Source organism: Chlorocebus sabaeus, chromosome 20 (assembly GCF_047675955.1).
Source record: "Chlorocebus sabaeus isolate Y175 chromosome 20, mChlSab1.0.hap1, whole genome shotgun sequence".
NCBI lineage: Eukaryota > Metazoa > Chordata > Mammalia > Primates > Cercopithecidae > Chlorocebus > Chlorocebus sabaeus.
Window position 1 is genome coordinate 65,190,053 of NC_132923.1, and position 22,321 is coordinate 65,212,373.

General features: G+C 34.6%; 1 protein-coding gene across 1 annotated transcript in view; it reads left to right on the forward strand.

The window, feature by feature from the left end:
- Positions 1 to 22,321, forward strand: part of NEGR1 (neuronal growth regulator 1) — an 892,981-nt gene that overhangs the window by 601,471 nt on the left and 269,189 nt on the right. The window contains exon 4 of the mRNA XM_007978295.3: positions 3,190 to 3,321. Coding sequence (XP_007976486.3) covers positions 3,190 to 3,321 — 132 coding nt within the window. The remainder of the gene's footprint in view (positions 1 to 3,189; positions 3,322 to 22,321) is intronic.

Consider the following 22,321-nt stretch of genomic DNA (forward strand, 5'->3'; position numbering starts at 1 on the left):
CTGCTTTCACAAACACTTTTTAAATGCTACATAAAGTATGTTAAATGCCTTAGCAAACCGTAAAACCAAAACTAGATATCATTTAGTGGCCAACATAGAACTCTTTGTGGCTGGGGTTCTTATCAGAAATAAGTATCAGAAAGATATTTTAAAGTATAGCTATTTACTATTTCTCAGCTTCCTCTTTGAAGATGGTGATAATAGTGGCACCACTGAAGGCTTGTAGACTTTCTTCGGTTCTCTATTTTGTGAGAAAACTCTATCTATACTTGGAAGAGATTATGCACAAAGGAAAACTGTGGTTCAGATTATAGGCGGTACTTATCTTTCTTCTTCAAAATTGTATTTACTGTTTCTGTTAGGTTTTATAATATTGAAAGGGATCTAAGGTAACGTCCAGAGCCTGTTCTAACCCCTGCCACCATCTATCACTTCAAGATGTCAACAAGAATGGCAACTCTTTTTAAAGTTCTTTTCATTCTTCATGACTTTGAAAAACAAGTGACAACTTCCTCAGATGTAGGTGTTTAGTTTAGATTCCCCATGCTCCATCCTTACAGGACTTTATTAAATTACTCAGTGTCTTTGTTTATTTGTGTAATAAGTATTTATAAAGTATATGATGTTTTACATGTTACACTAGAGCTAAGGAAACAGAGATGAGCAAAACAGAGACTGTTGCTGCACTGGTGGAGAATGGCAAAACCTATGACTACTGGAAGGCAGTCATATCACAATGTGATTATATCTCATCTACATTTATAATCAATATGCTGGGGGATTAAAAACATATCACAAGATATAGGCTTATAATAGATACCTAAGATAGTACATATCCCTCGTAAACATTGCAAAGTCATGGTATTAGTGATGATTCTTACATCTTTAGTTTTCTATACCCCTTTAGCCTTGTCTTTCTCCTCCATTGAGGGGGAAAATTGAGTTATATTGCATGTATAAATGGAAATGCTCTGCTTTGCATTTTAAAGTACCATGCCAAAATCCTTTCCCCTTGAGAGGGGAGTGATGGGTAAGGGGATCTGAAGACAGGATTGGCTCAGAGCTACGCTAAATTACTTCTAAGGAGAATAAAGGAAAGCGAAAACAAACAAACAAAGAAAAACAGTGAGGCAGCCAAGCAAATTACAGACAACTAGTAAACTACAGGGTTTAGATCCTGGGCAAGCAACTCTGAGTTCCAAATCTGGAATTCAAGTCTGGTAAGATCAGATGAGAACAGAGCAAGAATGAGTTCAGGTAAAAGAGTTATTTGGGCCAGGCGTGGTGGCTCACCCGTGTAATCTCAGTACTTTGGGAAGCAGAGGCGGCGGGATCACTTGAGGTCACGAGTTTGAGACCAGCCTGGCCAACATGGTGAAACCCCATCTCCACTAAAAATACAAAAATTAGCCAGGCTTGGTGGCACTCAACTGCAATCCCAGCTATTCAGGAGGCTGAGACAGGAGAATCGCTTGAATTCAGGAGGCAGAGGTTGCAGTGAGCCACGAACATACCACTGCACTTCAGCTTGAGCAACAGAGTGAGATCTTGTCTGGAAAAAAAAAAAAAAAAAAGTTATTTGTATAAAAACAATAGAATGCTTAAAACACATCTTTTGGGAGTGCTGATTCATAGTGAATGTAAGTAATAAATGGCTTAAAGTACCTGATGTAGTATATCAGTGTTCCTCATAGTTTAATTTATATTTCATACCATCCTTACTTTATAATTTAAATTTTATTTTAAAAATTCTTGGATGTGAAGTTTTTATACATATATATTTCAATAGGTTTTACAGACACTTTAGCTTAGAGTATCTTCATTACAATAGTGAAAATAAGATAAAAAGAGCCAACTACCACTTCAGAAGTTTTAATTCCCCTTCTGTACAGCTAGGATTAGACAGATAAATGGAAAAACAACGTAATCATATATATTCTAAACACTAAAGGTTTCAATTAGCAAACTCATAGTTACCTGGAGGGCAGACCATGCCACAGTTAATAAAGACCCAGACACAGAGGTGCATGGGGGAACGTTGGGGGGAAATAATTGGAATGGACTTTAAATTTGGAGGGCCATAACTAAAATTTATTTTGTTTGTTTCACTAAAATGAACTTTCTTACTAGTTCTCCAACTTCTATATCATTACAATGGTTTTGGCAAGACAGAAAGGGGAAGATAAAAATAATATTGACTTTGAAAACAAACAATTTAATAGTAGCCTTGCTTCATTCCACAATTCCCTTTGATATGCACTGAAATGTGATTTTTTTCAAGGCCTATGTAAGGAGATGGAGGGTCTCCTCTCTTGAAATTCACAAAGGCTTATTCTACCTTTGCCATACTTCTGATAATTAGGATCCTGCTCAATGACCCAATGCTTTCAAATAAACAAAAATTCCATTATTAAACAAAGGAGACTTTATTTTCTCAAATCTCATTCATTTGGGGGTAGTCTTTCATCTGTTATTACATCTTTATATTTCTATTTTGCTGCTATTTTTGGTCACATAGAATGTTTTCTCATGAATATTTAAAAATAAAGATAACTTAGTTTGCTTTTATGAACACTTAACCCTTAGAGAGTCATAGTGATTTTTTCCAAGATTCATTGGGTGAGTTATAAATAGTGTGTACACTGTACCTTTCTTGGCAGCATTAATAATTCTGGAAACAGAAATATAGCAATGGTTAAATATATCTCTATACTTTTTTCAAGACATCTGACTTGAATCCTTGAATAAGGGTAGGAGATTTCCCCCAAAAGAAAAGTAACATTTAGTTAGGTTAAGTGTCAAGTTGCTAGCTCACACAGTAGAAAAGTCAATATGTACCAAGTCATATTAGTGAATTTCATCTACACTGCTCAGAGGTTGTTGAACTCAATTACAGAAATGTGCAGAGTCTATTTGATGTGTGAAGAGGTTAGAAGACCACAATCAATTAAAAAGAATACATGTATATCCTGTTCTGGGGAAATAGTTGTTACAATATACCTTGTTCTGCTTCTGCTTTTTTCTCTGAGTTTCCCTCCGAACATAGAAGAACAAAAGGTTGAATAATTCCCCAGTTTCATTTGGAATTGTTTTGTCAGCAATATCTTGTAGGAAGTCATGAAATTGTTGTTTTACTTGAATGAAGCCTCAGGCAGCTACAATTAAACATGCTGTATTCTTTTTTTATAGCAAAACCATTTGAAAATGGACAATATTTGGACATTTATGGAATTACAAGGGACCAGGCTGGGGAATATGAATGCAGTGCGGAAAATGATGTGTCATTCCCAGATGTGAGGAAAGTAAAAGTTGTTGTCAACTGTAAGTGTCATCACCTTTTATCAAGATAAGTTCTGAGAAAAGATAAAACACCTTGAAAAATTCTGACTGAAATTTGTGTTGCTGTTTTTAAGAGGTGGACTACTGGTAAAAATCACCTACTAACACTGAAGACGGGTAGATGTTGAAATGTTGGTTAAATTGTTTAATGTAACAATTGTCCCAGGTAAACTCACAATAATTAAGTTTGATGTACAGAGTGAAATGTGTTTAATATTCTCCTAGTTTCTGGCACTCTAAACCGTGATGTCCTTACCTCAAAAGCACTGTAGCCATATGCTGGTGTTTTCCTCATGAGCTTTACCTGAAGTGCACTAACACTAAATTTAAATGTGTAACTCCCAATCAAACCTGATGAAAATGAAGCGTACTGGTCTGTACTCAAAGAAAAGAGATGAAGTGTGATATTTCTGTTACTTGGGTGACTTATTTCTATTTCATTTGGGGAAAAAAAAATTGGAGAAAGAATTTTTCCGTAAGCATTGTTGTTAGGAAGTTAGAATATAAATTGGATACCTGCAGAACCATCAGTGCTAGTATGTTACACACTTTTCCTCAATGCTCCCACCACACTGATATAAGATGATTTTCCAGTAGCATCCTATTGTATATCTTATGATCTCAACAGCAATGACTGTTTTTACTTTTTTACTTTTCAAAAATCTCCCCTAAATCTTTATCTAAAAAATGTTCGTACTGTTTAACTTCTTCAAATAAAATACCTTTGGGATAATTGTATTTTACCCAAAGTATTTACAAACTATAGTTTTCATTTTTAAAATTCTACTTATTTGTCTTTCTGTATATGGTCCTTGCTAATAATGTGCATGTGGTATTATGTCACAGATCAGAAGAAATTGTTCCAAATATATCCAGAAATGTTAAAGCTAATCAGCTGTTGTTTCATATTAATATGAGTCTTTCAGTCTCATGGACCAAAAAATAACTTTCAAAACACTCCTAACAGTTGAGCTGCACACCAGAGCAAATCACTGTCATCAACTAACATTTGTCAGTGACTAATCTATAGACTTGGGGTTGAACTGTCTCTATTATACTGCACAAATGTGCATGATACCAAGTCAGGAGGCAGTTTTTGGAGTAGGATTTCTCATGGAGTGTTCTGCAAACAAATTGTAGCAAAATTGCCCAAGAAACTCATTAAAAATGGAGAACTCCTGCGACCCACATCAGCCATACTGAATCAGAATCCTTGGGGTGGGGAGTGTATGGCCTGGAAATTTGAATTTTAACAGGTTCCCACTGATTCTCAGGACTCTTATTGCAGAGGGCTACTGCTCATCCCTCTGGAACTCTCTGAAATAAGAGGTAACAAACAAGTAAAATTTCCTGATCATTCATCACTAGCCATGCTTTTCTGAATATGTGTGTACTGATTTTATTGTTTGAGGATTGAGGGCTTGGGAAGTGGAGGGCAGGGAAGAGAGACATATATTTACTAAGGAAAGACTATTTTTAGCAGCGAGCACTAAGAAATGAAAAAGCAGAGTAAAATCTGTCAAATAAACAAGGCACCCAGCCCAGCAATCCTGTTGAACTCCAAGACCCAATAGGTCTTTAAAATGATGTCTCTGATAGGGATGTAATTGAAAACCCAGCTGCAGTACAGATTTGCATGGGACCTATACTCCATATGTAAGCCACAATTGTTTTTGAATTAACACTTTTTATTCCTCTGACTTTAGTTTGTTGCCACTTATTTAATCAGATTCTCTTTTCCCTAGGCAAGTAGGAAATTTAGACCAAGAAAATCAACTTAAGGAGGCAGAAACTTGAGTAGGGAACTAAATAGATAGACGAGAGTCTATCCATAAAGCAAAAGAACAGAAATTGGGGATACCAGATACCAGGAACGCTGAAGAGTCTACAGCAGTTTCATGGATGCAGAGGGCAAAGACAAAAGGCAGTGTATTACTCATAGCAATAGCAGTAGTCAGAGTATTGTCATTTTCTTGCATCAGTTCCTTAAGACCCAGTTACTACAAGGTAATAAGATGAGGGCTAGGTGACCACTGTACACAGTGGGTTTATGTCATAGCTGAAGCACCCTGAGCTTTAGAAAACTCTTTTCAAAAAAAAAAAAATATGTAATGGCAGCAAACAAACCTGCCCTTTGCCATAGAGGGAGAAATTATCCTTATTAAACTGGATTGTAAACAAATCTGCCCTTTACTCCATAGGGAGAACTACTTCTGTCTTCCAAGACTGAAAAGATAGGAACAAAAGCTGTCAGTGTCTCTGCTTACAAAGTGTGCAGAAATGTGAAAGATCCATAGAGAATTCTCTTCTAATACAGAGTGGGAGCTGGAACATTTGAGGTAGAGCCTGAAGACATTCCATCCAGCTAACAAAGGTGCTTTAGTGGCTTTATGAGGGTGTCAAGACACTCTAGAATAGGTAGAGAAGACGACTTTGTTAATCACTTTAACTTAAGAGGGAAAACAGCAGGAAAAGGGGGAAAAGTTTAAAACAGTAGGGAAGTGCTTTTTAAATCATGACACAGGCTATCTTTTTTAAAAATGAATTTCAGGTAGATAAGTACAGTTATAAGTCAACATGTTGCTGCAGACATAATATTAACTTGTCTCATATTAAGAAAGTAGACCCAACAGGATTTTAAAATGATTTTAAACAATCAGTTTTGTCATTTGCTTCTCCTTGAATCATACCTTTGATAATTCACCCTTTTCCAAATGTTGCATGAAAAACTGTGCTTAATACTGGTTTCATTTACTACTAATTGTATTTAATTCTGATGCCACACATATCTAAATGATATCTCAGGTGTGAAGGAAATGTGATTGTGAGTATGTCTGAAAATGTTTCTGGTTATGATAAGGTTTGCAAAGTGTTAATTTTGTGAATTTGGCCCTTTAAAAGTCAAAAATTGAGAGCTACTTCTAGATTTTGCTGAGCTGATTTCCCCGAGGAAATTAGCCAAAGCCTACTGAACAAACTTTGGTTTGTCAAAGCCCAAAATTGAGCACAGTGGTCTATGTTACCAGCATGGAACTGCACATCCCCTAATAACCTGAAGATTCCCTAAAGGTAGTATCATGCCAGGTTCAGACGACCCTTCCTTTCATCTTTATTAATCAATATTGATTGTACACATGGAATTACAGTAGGTTCCTGAGTTATAATTTGAAGAAAAACTTTGTCCCTTTTCCCAAATGGGGTTCAAGATGAAATGTAACACATTTTCATAAATTCTGATAGATTCAGTTATGTGGTAAGTCAATTTGAGAAGATTTAGGTTCCCTGAAAGTTAGAAATGTTTAATGTTTTATTATTTGTCTAATACATCTGCCACATTCACTATATATAGAAAATATACATATATAATAAATAACATCATGCCTGTCACTGTGGATTTTTATTCAATTTAATTACATAGCAGTTTGGTGACGTAATTGATATAATTGACTATATAATTGATTATATAGATCGAACTGTTTGGTTGGTTGAATAAATCAGTTCATTTTGAGTTATTCACAGAAAGCCTTACTACAGATAGAAAGAAATTTGTAAACATTAATGCAATGGGTTATTTCTAAGTAGCAGGATCTTAGGTGTTTATTCTCCATGTCTTTATCTGTAACTTTTTCCTTATGTGTTTGTGTATGCGTGTATTTCTTGTCTACTTTTTAAAAAACTAAAATAATGAGAAGGGATCATGAGAATTATCATAACTAAACCTTGTGACACGTGTAAACACACACACACACACACACACACGAGAAAAAAAATTGAAACATTTGATTAGCTAAGCCAAAGGGAACTAGTGGATTTAGACTTGGATAGATTCCCATTTTATTTACATTCATGTTCTGTTCTTAGCAGAAGCCTAGTGGACACTAGGTTCATAGTTGTCATTGTAAATTACAAAATAGAAGATTGAATGAGTCTCAGAAAGCCCATGGATTAAATTGAATTGAAAAACAAAACAAAACAAAACAAAAAAAAACAAGACACAGGAAAAATCTTGTTAGAAAAGGGAAGATCAGAGTGAAAATCAAAAAGCTGATTTTTAGAAGTCAAGTATAGAATTTGAAAAAATTAGAAAGTGTGGTGAATCAAGTAATATAGATCTGTGTAGGAAAGTAGGATCCGAGGGATAAGAAATCAGCAAGGAATGGAAGACCTGCCCCTTTGATATGAAGATTACTAATAATAGTAAAATGGATGGGGTTCCCTAGTCTTGTGAGAGAGGCCATCTGTTCTCCACTCTGTTTGTATGTATTCTTCCAGTTAAGAGTGCCAGTTTTGGAAATGTGGGCCTTATGGTCAGATATAACTTACTATAATCATTAACGGATAACTTACTCTTCCATCATTTACTCGGCCTTTGAGACCTTGGGTGAGGTACTTTAGTTCTCTGACTCTCAGTTATCACTTCTGTAAATTCAGGGTAATAACACATTATTTATATATATTTGTATATTTATAAATGTTATAAATATATACATATATGTGAATGTAAGTGAAGTGACTCCAGAACGTCAGCTCTATGTGGAAAAGGATTTTGCTGTCCTTTGTACACTGATGTACTGATGCATTCCTGTTACTTCGAATAGTACGTGGTCCATAGAAAGGCGTCCAAAAATAGTTGTTGAATAAATAAAGGGTTAAATAGATTAGAGTCCTCCAGGTGAATCATTCTACTAGGCAAAATCGGGAAAAGATATTAGGTTTGCCTCACAATTAAATTTTTTTCTCCCAGGAAAATTAGTAGATGGTGTCTTGACTAATATACTTCTAATTATTTTTTTCTCCCCAAAATTTCCACGTGGATTCAGTAAAGATAACCTGAAATTTGCATACTGTTTTTACTCAGAGAGAAGCAGCACTAATTCCATTCTTTATAGATAAGAAAATTGAGATGCAGAGATATTAAAACATTTAATAATTGCCCTGATTTTCAAGAACAAAACAGATGTAAGTAAAGAGAGCTGCTAATTGGAAAAAAACAAAGAGCCAACCAGACTAAGGTGAAAAGAACTCTAGACATTATTTGAATTTTTACTCATGAAAGTCAAATCTAAATATTGACCATTTTATTTGGTGTCAGAAATTATTTTGTACACACGTTTTCAGTAAAATAGAGTTGATTAATTATTCCTATGATCAAATAAATAGTAAAGTCATTTTTGGGTGCGCTGTGAACTAAGTCTTTTATCCAATAAGTTACAAGCACATATTTGTGCATTATTTTGCATCTGCTACATATTCATTTATGCAAATATTCACGTTATCTTCCAATATAACTAGCTCCAAACATGTGGAATTGAATGTTCCAATTAGTATAACTTAGTACAATTATATGGAAGCTTGAAATGAGAAGCCACTAGGGAGTAAGAGGAGGAGGCTTCTAGGGCAATGACCAGTTTTTTAAGGCTATTCCTAAAGTTTTCTCCAAAACCTTGGGCAATTTAGGCAATATGTCACACTTAAGACTAGAAGAAATTGCAGATGACAAATGGCCATCACATTGAATAAAAGGAAAATCTCGGTATTCAGAGTTTGAGTAGGTCATAGATACTATCATGGGACTAGAAGAAAACAGCGTTATTTGAATTCATAGGCATCGCCTTAGTGTTTTATTTCTGGATCCATTTTATGCCCCTAACTTTACTTTTCATTTACTTCATCTTTCGTATCTGCTTGTAATTTAGGATATTCTGCTGTATTTTATGTTTCTTTTTAAGCTAATTAACCCTTATTTGGAACAACTCAGGGCATAAAAAGGCATATAGTTGTCTTTTAAATAAAGTATTAGTTCCTATACCATCTCTAATCATGACACACTTTGGTACATCTTCATTTATATATTCACTTAGTTATTTACTTACTGCTTACTATAAGAGAATCAGGGTGCTACAACCAGAGCTACTGTTTTTCAAAATTTATTGTCCAGGAAAGGAGAAAAACAAAACAAACCCATAGTTTTAATACAGTGTGACAAGTGCTTTGATAAACCAATCATAAGGATATAAGATATACACCAAATGTAGCCTTGGGGTTTCACTGAAAGCTTCTAAGAGGCCTTAGTGATGGAGTTTAAAGGATTAAATTGAATTGGACAGATTTCTCTTTTTATAAAAAAAAAACTAAGGAAAGAACGGTCTTCCAGACAGAAGAAACATCATTTGCTTAGCGTCATAAGAGTTATGGGACAGAATGTTGTTTGTTTAGTCGGGTACAATGGGCTGGGTTAGACCAAGAAACAAAACAGAAAAGAAGGTTAAGCATTGTGGAGGGAAGCAGGACCAGATGAGGTGAGAGTTAGTGAAACTCCATAGGCATACTTAGATCCAGTGTTTCATAATGAAAAAAGAATAAATTTGAGATGATAGAACTGCTCAGAGGTTATCTGAATATTAAACACATGAATTTAAATATTTGTATTGTTTACATTCACAAAGAATACTTGGAAGATTTCTGTTTTGTCATGGCAACAGTAAGAGAAGAGATTAAAACGATAATACTGAGAACAATGCCAGCCAAAAGAGATATGAGGAGCTAAGAAATATGAAGAAAAATTTCGAAAGGTACTGAACATTAAATATTAGAAATGTGAATAATCCCCCGAAAAATATTAAGTAAAATACTTCTTAACACAACAAAATTGAAAAAAAACTAAGAATTAAACATTTTTTATTCACCTTTGGACTTTCATGGTGTAAAAAGTTAACATTGAATTCTATGATTTCTATAATCCCTCAGTTGAAGTAAAACTGTTATTAAACATGCAGTTAAAGAATAGATGATTTTTTCTATTGAAGGAGACATAATTGGACCTTTGTTTTAAATGTTAGACATACAGTTCAATTAATGACTAGTGTGCCAAGACTATTTTTACTTAATGAGTCTGATATCCAGTTTAACTTAAGTGTATTCTCCCATACATTTATCTTTGTTAAGAGGATTTTTAGTGTTAAGGGTCTATCAGTGATCCTTTGCCTTTGTTCATGGAACATCAATATGCTTCTGTAGTAATGAAATATGCATATTTTTGTTATTTCTCCTTTTTCTAAAAGTGAAAAATAAAACAATGTCTTTCCTTTAATACAGGAGCAAATGCTAGATGGGAGCCTGTGTTTATTTTATTTTGTTTGTAGTTCTTTTTAGGTTGGCAATCATCTCTTCAAAAAATATACATGAAGTGATACGTATAATAGAGTTTGACTATGAGCTCACAGTAAGAAAGCAATTTCTAACAGGGTAAAATACTCTGGGTTGAAAATGACTCCATGCCAAACTGAAAAAAAAGGGATAAAGTCAAAGTCAGGAGAGAACAAGCAATGACAAATCTCAATCTCTCTCTCCATACACACACACACACACACACACACACACACACGTGTGTGTGTTATATATAACTCGTATGTGTGCATTTGTGATGGTGTATTCTTCTAGATTCATGTTCTAATAGCAGTCAAAGGACCAAACCCTGAAAATCATCGCAGGGTGCTTTTTGCCAAATATACTCTTCAAAATGATCTAGAAGTTTCAAACATTACTTTAGTCAGTACAAACATATAGTTTATAACCTGTATGTATCTAAATCCAGCTTTTTCAGCATGTTTCCTCTGTGCTTCCAGAAAAAAAGTGTTGCTTCAGTACATTAAGCAAGATAATTTATGGATTGAATTCTTTTAAACCAATATGTGAGAGCCATTTATAGAATGAACGACACTGAATTAATCCCCTTGGGTCTTTGCCATATCATCATTATTAAACTTCAGAGGAATTGCCAAATATGCTTATGTCTGACAGTGCACATGTTTGCGTGTTTTGTGTATGTGTATATGTGTGTGAAGGGAGAGAAGTGGAATGATTAGGGGAAGAGTATGGTAGAAATAGTATAAACAATAGCAGTATGTACAAGAATTACGGCAGATAAATTTGGAACAAAAGCATCCAAATTGTGGGGAAACATCGTTCGTACATTCAAGCTTGCTAGCTTGTCTTCACTCATTTCTTTCTTATTTATCTACACTCTCTATCTGTCTTTCTCGCTCTCATTAACATTTACTTAATGTTAATGATATTTAATATTATTTTATTTACATTTATTTAATGTTAATTTATTTACATTACATGTATTTAATTACATTTATTATATTACATTTATTTAATGTTAATTTATTTGTGACTGCTATATTATTTGTTTCCTCTCCTCTCTTTCCTCTTATTTCTACTCACATGTATAGTGATACTAAACCAACTTTTGAAAGACATCTATATAATGAAGATTTGTAATGAATTTTATTCAGTCACCTTGGAAACATTTTAAATATATGGATTGCCAAATAATCACTCACCAAATATACTGAATTATTCAGTTTATATTTACCTGTAAGTCAATGGGCACAACTGCTTTTACAAAATTTACTAGATGATAAGATTTTGAGTATAGGTATTACAGGATAATAAAAATAAAACAGAGGAGAAAGGCAGAAGATCGGAATTCTGTTTTTAATTCAGTTACTTAACTAATTATACAACTTTGGGCAAAAAACTTAAATCTAGGTCTCAATCTCCCCATTTAGAAAATGAGGAATCATTCTCTGGTACCACCTACTCCTGACATTCTGATGTTTTCCCGATAATTATTTAAGCTTTTTAGAGACTGCATGAATTCACCTCCTAACAGGCAGGGAGCAAAGACTTAAAGCCACTGTTTGGCTTCAGTGTCAAATGATTATGAATAATCTCAGACTTTTGCTTTATGAATTCTTTGAGAAATTAATAAGGATTATAATTTAGTTCTCTTATGCATTGTTGGCAAATCTGAGCAAACTTTTCATCCTTTAAAATGTAATTCATGTGAAGAATAAGTACAGTAATGAAGACATAAATTTCAGAGAACCTTAAAGTAGAAATTCTGTTTATGCAATGGAGTGTGAAAGAGGATAACAAAAATGGGATTTGGAATCAGGTAGACATGAGTTTTAATCTTAGCTCAGTCACTTATAAACTATGGAATATTGGCAAAATTAGCTAATGTCTCAGAGGCTCAGTTTTCCTATATATATATAAAAAAAAACTAGAGACAATTATAAGCACCTTAAAGATTGGTTGTGAACTTCATCATAATACATTTAAAACAACAAGAATGACTGGTGCAAGGCCAGTGACTTTGTATATCAATAGTATTAGAAAATAGCATTTCGTTTACATGTCAGCCTTCCTCTGTAGCCTGTGAACTCTTTAAAAAGGAAAACTCTTGGGAGGCTAAGGCATGTGGACCACCTGAGGTTAGTTCGAGACCAGCCTGGCCAACATGGCGAAACTCTGTCTCTACTAAAAATACAAAAATTAGTTGGGTGTGATGGCAGGCACTGGTAATCCCAGCTACTTGGGAGGCTGGGACAGGAGACTCGCTTGAACTTGGGAGACAGAGGTTGCAGTGAGCACTCCAGCTTGGGGCGACAGAGCAAGACTGTCTCAAAAATAAATAAATATATATGAAAAGAGAAACTCCTCCAGACTATGTAACACAGTGGCTACGAAGTCAGGCCCTGTAGCTGGGCACCCTGGCTTTAAATCCAAGCTGGGTCGCTTACGACCATGCAGACTTGGTCAAGTCATTAAACTTTGTGTAAGCCAGTTTCTTCAGCTATAAAATGAGAGCCTGAAGATTAACTGAGTTAATACATGAGAAGACTTAGTGCATATTATTATTCCCAGTACCTAGCACAGTGACTGGTAATAAATGTATGTTGATTGAATAAATAAATAAATATAAAATATGCACACCTAGAATTCTACAGTTGAAGATTGTTCATAAAATTGCCAAATTTCTTCATCTGATAGATGTATACATTTGAATTAGGTAGCTTTGGAAATTAATTCATGTAAGGGATCAGAATGAAACCTTAAAATCCTAGTTCTAGGTCTGAGACTGCTTTCACTATACTAGCCTGCTTTCATATAAATTGAAAAAGGAACCTAATTATTCTCAACAAACTGTGTAAACTAGAGAGACTTTTAGAAAGATAGTAAACTCTGCAGGATGAGAAGAGAGGATCACTGTGTATTAAAAGAAACTATTTCAATAACCAGAATGTGCACAGGTGCTAGCTGTCAGAATGGCTGACACTGAAAGTGCAGAACCAAGAAAGATAGGATTCTCAGTGAATAGAGAAAACAATCACAATAAATAATCCTTTAGAACGATGCTGCACTCAAAATAGGTTTGTTCACATGCTGTCTGAAATAAGAGCTTTTGTTTAATAGTGAACATAATGAAATCCCAGCATCATGCAGTCAGCCTGCTTGCTGCTACACAGAAAGTTAACAGCAGTGCAAAAAACAAACAAATAAAAACAAAACAAAATGCCCAATGTGCCAGGGGCATTAAACAGTTATGTATTTCATATAAAATGAAAGACGATAACAAAATTTTATTTAGGGCACTGTGGGTGTGTTCCATATTTATAAGATTCACTACTCTACTCTTAATGCCTTGAGAACCATATATATTCAGTCTACCAAGAACTTAAAAGCAGTTTGGTGGCAATTATAAAGAAAAAATATCTTAAGCATCCTCCCCAGTTGTTTAAAGGTTTAGGTTAGCAATTTAGATAAAAAGTATAAATGTTTAAGTAATATGAGACATAGTAGCCTAATACATATTAATTTTTTTCTGCAATAAATCATAATTTGACCTAGTCTAAACAAATAAGTGTTCTGTATCCTAGAACAGATGTTGAGAGTGTTTTCCACATTTAGTATAACCAGTTAGTGTACATTTACATAATAGGATGGAGGGAAGTATAGCAGTAATTAGCTGAAGTTCAGAAATGCTACATTTGTTAATGCTGTTTCATCTTTGTGAGCATATTGGGTTTGCAAACCCTTCTGTTTTTCTCTGTGGATGTCAAAAGGACTTTGAAGCTCCATGTAATTCACTTGAGGATGCAGTCTCTCATGAGTTGTTCTGTACTGAGAACAGCTGATGATTTGTGAATTCTTTAGGAGTCAAGTTGTGTAATTCTAAGAATTCAGTGTCCTGATAGAATTTTCTAGATTATCCAATGGGGTAAAGGTAATTTATCTAATAATGTTTTCATCTTCTTCCCACGCCTACTGTTTGCACTACATTGTCTAGCCTGGTTTGGGGTTAGCTTTGACCTTGTGACTGAGTTCTAGTGCAAGAAATGTAAGCAGAAGTGATATGGGCCACTTCCAGGCATGGCCTATAAAACTTCCCACGCATGCTCTGCTATGCTTATTTTACTTTCTAGCTAATGGGAATAGTAACCAATTAGCTTTCAGGGTGACCTTGAAAGCTACATGTTGAAGATAACAAAGCTGCCATTATGTGAGCCCCTGAATGATTCTGTGCAGCAGAGTATCCTTACCCCTACCCCATTTCACTCCCCACCTTTCACTAAACTAAATTATTATAGACTTTTAGGCTAGTGGGAACCAAACATTTTTTTTGTTGCCTCATTGTATGTTTGAGTCTATTTGTTTCCAGAGTTCAGCCTCCTCTGACTACTACAGTCAAGAATATAAGCCCAAATATAATGAATACAATAACAAATTTTGCATCTTGTCTTACTTCAAAATTTTTGGCTGAAAGCAATGATAAAAAAGCTTCCTGAGAAAAGTAGAGAGATAATGGATTTTTTTCCTCCTATATGAAGCATAGCACACCAAATTTATGTTTGCAAACTTTGTGAGTCATAGTGAAAAAAAAATTCTATGAGTCTCATGCCTTTGAGACTACTAATGATTTTGCTCAGAAACACAATTGGATTTAAAATAGCATCTGGCCACTAACCTCTGACATAAACTTTTCTGACAATAGTTTTTGAAACCAGTTAAGCTCAGTTGTGATGCAAAAAAATTGTCATAAACAAGATTTCATAAGTTTCTTCAAAAAAGTATTTAATTCACATTTATATATTATAAATTTAGAAACTGAATACCAATGATCTGGATATGAAATCTAAGATTATACTTTTTTAAACAGCAGTAACTGACAGATTTAGGTGAATAGAAGAATGGAGAGAAAAATAAATTTGGTGTGGGGAGGAAGGGGGAAGTAGAGCACACACATGGAGAGTCAATGAAAGCGTGCTCTGTGTTATCTTTCATTCGCTGAAGAAAAGTAACCTCGGCCCACGGTGGCTCATGCCTGTAATCCCAGCACTTTAGGAGGCCAATGCGGGCAGAGCACGAGGTCAGGAGTTTGAGAGCAGCCTGGCCAATATGGTGAAACCCCATCTCTACTAAAAATACAAAATTAGCCGGGTGTGGTGGTGCCTGTCTGTAATCCCAGCTACCGGGGAGGCAGGAGAATCGCTTGAACCCGGGAGGTGGAGTCTGCAGTGAGCCAAGATCACGCCATCGCCCTCCAGCCTGGGCAACAAGAGCAAAATTCCATCTCAAAAAAAAATAGTAACCTCAGTCAATTATTGAATTTGGTAATCCAAGAAACATAAATAATATCACTAAGTGCTAAAAGTAAACCCTATTATAAATGAATACAGGAAACATAAGCAGAAGTTTCTTTTTACTTGTAGTCAAAAAGGGAGAGAAATCCATGAAATATAAAAGTTGAAACACGCACAAAAACAGAAAAGTAAATGAAAACATCAGGCCGGGCGCGGTGGCTCAAGTCTGTAATCCCAGCACTTTGGGAGGCTGAGACGGGCGGATCACGAGGTCAGGAGTTGGAGACCATGCTGGTGGACACGGTGAAATCCCGTCTCTACTAAAAAAAAGTACAAAAAACCAGCCGGGCGAGGTGGCGGGTGCCTGTAGTCCCAGCTACTCGGGAGACTGAGGCAGGAGAATGGTGTAAATCTAGGAGGTGGAGCTTGCAGTGAGCTGAGATCCGGCCACTGCACTCCAGCCTGGGCGACAGAGCGAGATTCCGTTTCAAAAAAAAAAGAAAGAAAGAAAGAAAGAAAACATCAGTAATATAACAGACTGACATGATTAATTGAACACTAAAGGGAAAAATTACTGGATTTGCGCTTTAATACATTGGTATTTATTGTATACTAATATAATAAACAATGATATATTGCTTGTGTCAGACAAACCTAAAGCAAAATGAAGAAAAAATACCTTAAAGAATTAATAAAGATGTATTGAAGTAATTCAAAATAAATGAAAACAGATTAAACTTTTTTTTTAACTGTGAACTTTGAGAGAACACAGTACAAAGCCTAGTAATCTTCCCTCATGAGTTTATAACCAACTGAAAGATAGAAGCAGGAATATGACAAATTGAAAGCCACCCATATTATCGGGAGAATGGAGGGGAATCCATGTAGGTACCTCCTGAGAAGGATGGTTCTAAAAAAGGAAAGCACCAGGCAGCATTCCTAATTTCTTCTTCCAATTTAACACTCTGATACTTCATCTTCCTTTCATTGGAATGGCAACACAGGGCAAGGAGATTATTCTCGAAAGAGACTCTACATATAGAATTATGAGGTCAGGGAAATGGAAGTTTCTTCCCTAACAATCCATACTAGTAAACATTTATAGATGAAATAATATAGAATGTGCACACACACATAAATAGATACATACATACACACAAACATACGTTACTATGTGTTGTGTGTGTTTACATGAAGTCTTCTTAGAAAGACATTAAAAATATATACAAATGTACAAACGCTTAAAGAAAGTTTTACTTAAAAACTCTCATCCTTTGCAAGATTAAGTAGGAAAAGAATGAGAAAATAAAGAATTTTAATAATATTAGTAATATTTAATTAATACACATTTTAAATCTTTTATTTATTTATTTATTTATTTTTTGAGACGGAGTCTCTCTCAGTCGCCCCGGTGGCAGTGCAGTGGCAAGATCTCGGCTCACTGCAAGCTCCGCCTCCCAGGTTCACGCCATTCTCCTGCCTCAGCCTCCGAAGTATCTGGGACTACAGGCATCCACCAATACTCCGATCTAATTTTTTGTATTTTTAGTAGAGACGGGGTTTCACCGTGTTAGGCAGGATGGTCTCGATCTCCTGACCTCGTGCTCCGCCCACCTGGGCCCCGCATTTTAAATCTTGTATCCTCAGAGAGCAAACATTGTTGGTCTACAGAATTTTTATATTGCTTATCTACCAAACCTCAAAGAACTCAATACATCTTCCAAAGTGGAAATTGTATGAGTCATAATTTCTTATTCAAATTTAATAATATAAGTTTAAATCCTCAAAACACAAAAATAAGATCACAAATCCCTGAAAATTAAAAAAAAAATAAAAATAAAAAAAAAATCCTAAGTAACTTTTGATGGGGGTAGTTTAGAAATAGGAAAAGCAAATTCACTGAATATCAAAACAACCCAGAGTTAAGGAAAGCTGTACTCAGAGGCAAATTTGTAATTTTAATAGTCTTTTATTATGAAGAAAATGAAAGAATGCTATCAAATTAAGTATTTATCTTGAGAAATTAAAAAAAAAAAAAAGAAACTAAACCTGAGGGAGATTTTTCCTTTTGAAGTACAATGTGTTAGATACCCAGAAAACCACTTTGGACTTAAACAACTAAAATGCTGCATACAATTTCCAAAGTATGTTTTAAAGGCATCATTGTAATTTGCTGAGAAAAAAATGTAAGTTCTGAGCTGTAAAATTAATTGAAATGAGAACCACTAAGAGGTAAGAAAGTATAAAAATGATTTTTCTCTCAGAGTATCTAGTATACTCTTAAGTCTTTGAACACCCATTTTGATGACTGTGAAAGATGCAAGGAGAAGAAGATAAAGTCCAGGGATCTTTAAAACTAGAGGAGATCCCTTCGTGTTAAACAAAGACCCCCATGAAGGGCCATACCTTAGGATAAGAATGAACAAGAAATACATCTCATGTCTCAGAAGTAGATGCAAAGAGTATTTCCTGCCTCAAGTTTAGCTCTGATTTTATGGAAAAATTCTCCTTAGAAAACCTATAACCTCAATTTATCCAAAATAAGTCTGCAGCCTCTCTCAGTCCATTTTGAGTTTCCATAAAGGAATCCCTGAGATTGCATAATTTATAAAGAAAGAAAAAAAAAATGTTTATTTGGCTCATGATTCTGCAGGCTGTACAAGAATCCTAGCCCTGATATCTGTCTCTGGTAAGGGCCTCAGATTGCTTTCACTCATGGCAGAAGTCAAAGGGGAGCAATCACCACATGGAAAGAGGAAGAAAGCAAGAGAGAGGAAGGAGGTGTCAGGCTCTTTTGAGCAATCAGTTTTCCTGATAACTAATGCAACAATAACTCACTCATTGCCAAGAGGAAGGTATCAAGCCTTTCATGAAAGATCTGCCCCCATGACCAAAATACCTCCCACTAGGGCCTTGCCTCCAAGATTGGGAATTAAATATCAATGTGAGATTTGGAGAGGACAAACATTGAAACTATATCATAGCCATATATCCACATGTCATTTTTATTTTAATAATCTGAAAGCGTTCTTTAAATTTACTCTTGTCCCAAATAGGTGAAATCTGCAGGAAACTCACAAAACAGAAACAAAACAAAAACCTGATAAATCTCTGAAAAAATACAACTTCAATCTAGGCCTCAAAAATAACTCTGTAGGTAAAGTTCCATGCAAAATGAATATCTTTGAGGTAAAAATTACAAGACTTAAAAACCCTGTCTCATATAACAAAACACTTAGACATGAATAAGAATCAGTGAAAACAACAGACAAGAAAAATAAACTTTACAAAAACTTTTTGTAGAATTATCAGACATAAGTTTAAAGAAATCAGAGTGAACCTTGAATACGAGCAAACAATAAGCAATTTTGAATGAAAATTCCACTCCATAGAACTTCCAAGTTTGAAAATTAGAATAATTAAAATTAAAAAGCTTACAATGAAAAAATAAAGAAAATATGTGTTAGATACAGCTAAAGAGGGGATTAGCAAATTGGAAGATGGATATTACAAAATTATATGGAATGTGGCTGGATGTGGTGCCTCATGCCTGTAATCCCAGCACTTTGCACTTTGGGAGGTTGAGACGGGTGGATCACTTGAGGCCAGGAGTTTGAGACCAGCCTGGCCAACATGGCAAAATCCCCATCTCTATTAAAAATACAACAGTTAGCCAGGCATGGTGGTTCATGCCTGTAATCTAAGCTTCTTGAGAAGCTGTGGCATAAGAATCGCTTGAACCCTGGAGGTGAAGGCTGCAGTGAGCTGAAATCACACCACTGCACGCCAGCTTGGGTGGCAGAGCGAGACTCTGTCTTAAAAAAAAAAAAAAAAAAATTAAATGGAATGTTAGCCAGAGAAAACAAGAGACAGAATTTAAGGAAGAAAGTGAAGAAATTTAAAGAATAGAGTGTAAATGTCTGAAATGTATAAAGTATAATTCCATAAGGACATATTAGGACATATTAGAGAGTACAGGGATGTGGGAAATAGGCAATATTCAAAGAAAGATATTACTCAGTTTTCCAGATTTATTTAAAAATTCTCATTCTAAAACTGAGGAATTCATATAAATCCAACCAGGATTAAAAATAAAAAGATATGCACAAATATACATCATACTGAATTTGAAACAAGCCAAAGAAAAAGCAATGTCAAAACACCTTAAAAAAAAAAAAAAAAAAAAAAAGACCTGTAAAATAACAGCAAATATACTAACTGTTGAGTTCTCAGCAGCAACAATGAATGCCAGAAGACAGAATCATAGTAATACTCTTAGTGTTTTAGGATAAAACAACTGTCATTTTATTTTTATGTAGAAATATATGAAAAGATCTTTAGACAAAAGGCAAATAAGAGTTTGTCACAAAATGACTTTTACCATTTAACATAAATGTTTTCATTGAACACAAAATCTTATTTTCTTATTGTTATAGAAAGAATAGAACCTTGTATATTTTTACTCCCTTGAAGTTGATTATGTTATTGGGTAAAGAAATGTTAATGACACACATCACTTTTAAATAAAAACACCTAAATGCTGATATCTAAACATCCACCTAGTTCACAGACTTCATAATCATAGATGTGTATGTTAATATGCAAGTGCTTTTAAATTAGTCTGAAGTGCTGTGCCAACACATAGAAAACGTATGCACGGGAGAGTCACCTGGACCCACAGCCTGTTTTACAGGAATGTAAACTTTTGTTATATTGACACCTAGAAATTGTGGGAATGTTTCTTACTGCAGCCTTGGCTGCCCTATACCGACATATATTATAACACTCCTAAAACATAAACTTCTGGCAAAAGGAAGCCATATGGAAATCTGTTATATAGGAAAAGAAACTAGGCAAATATAATATATTAGCAAATAAATGAGTAAACCTAAATAAATATTAATTATATATTTTAAAATATCTAATCGGTGGGATGAAGCAGGCTAGAGCTGAAGTGTTTAGACAATATTGAAGACAGAAGGAGAGCAATGGTGTTAAAATATAGTAAAACAGCCTTGTGTCATTACGAAAAATGGTAAACCCATTGACTAGCTTAGGTAAAAAATTAAGACAGAAATGAACATACAATGGAAAAGGAGAAATCTAAAAGCTACTTTTAGTATTAAAAATAGAAAAATGAGATTAGACAAACTTCAGAGGATATTAATCTAATGTTTATTTGTGGCATCTTGTGAAAGTAGAAAATTAAAAATGAAATAGAGACAGAATTCTAGGTGCTACAGAGATTAAGTAGATATGAAGAGGTGGTCATTAATAACAATCAAATTGGGAAATTGCAATGGAATGGAAAAAATGCTAAAAATTATTTAACAGTCTCAAAAAGAAATAAAAAATCAGAATGATCCTATGTAACTAAAGATATGGAATCATTGATTAAAATAGCTTTCCAAAAATATGATTTAAAGCTCAGATGTTCTTATATGACAGTTCTGTCTAATGTTACTGGAATGTATTGTTAAAATTTACACAAACTCTTCAAGAAAATTTTTAACAAAGAAATAAAAAGAACACTTTCAAATAATTTTATGAGGCTCTAATGATTTGATAACTAAAATTATTTGAGATTAGAAGGAAATAATATTATAGACCAAATTCATTAAAAACTTGATTTAAAAATTCTAAACAAGATATTAGCATACTGATTCCAGCAATGTATAAAAATATTATGTTGATTTTAACTTAGGAGTACAATGTTGAGTTACAATGCATATTAAAAGAGAAAAACCATAGGTCATTTCATAGATTCAAGAAAAAAATTAATAAAACAACATATTTATCATAAAATCTCTTAGTAAACTATGAAGAGAAAAGGACTTAACTTGATGAGCATCATATAAAAATATCTACATTAAACATCTTAATATTGAAAAATCATAGGCTTTCTTTTTCAGATCAGGGAAAAGACTTGAACATCGGCATCTCATACTGAACCTTTAAATAGAGACTCTTACCATTGTAGTAAAAAGGAGAATAAATTAAAAGTATAAGAACTGAAAAAGGAAAATGAAAAGCTGCCACATTGCCTCTATATGTGAATGATTTATGTTCTGCATTGTGGATGATATCATGTTGTGTATTGTAAAACCAAAAAAATTATTTCAATTAATAAGAGTTTAGCAGTGATGCTGAGTAAACCAGCAACAATCAGAAATTATAATTTTTACATTTAATTTACAATGCAAATATATGTAAAATTTTATCTTAGAGAAAATGTGCAAATCTTTTATGAATAAAACAAAGATTATTAAAATGAATTTAGCCGGGCGCGGTGGCTCATGCCTGTAATCCCAGCACTTGAGGAGGCCGAGGCGGGCGGATCACGAGGTCAGGAGATAGAGACCATCCTGGCTAACACAGTGAAACCCCGTCTCTATTAAAAATACAAAAAATTAGCAGGGCGTGGTGGCGGGCGCCTCTGGTCCCAGCTACACGGGAGGCTGAGGCAGGAGAATGGCGTGAACCCGGGAGTTGGAGTTTGCAGTGAGCCGAGATGGCGTCACTGCACTCCAGCCTGGGTGACAGCGAGA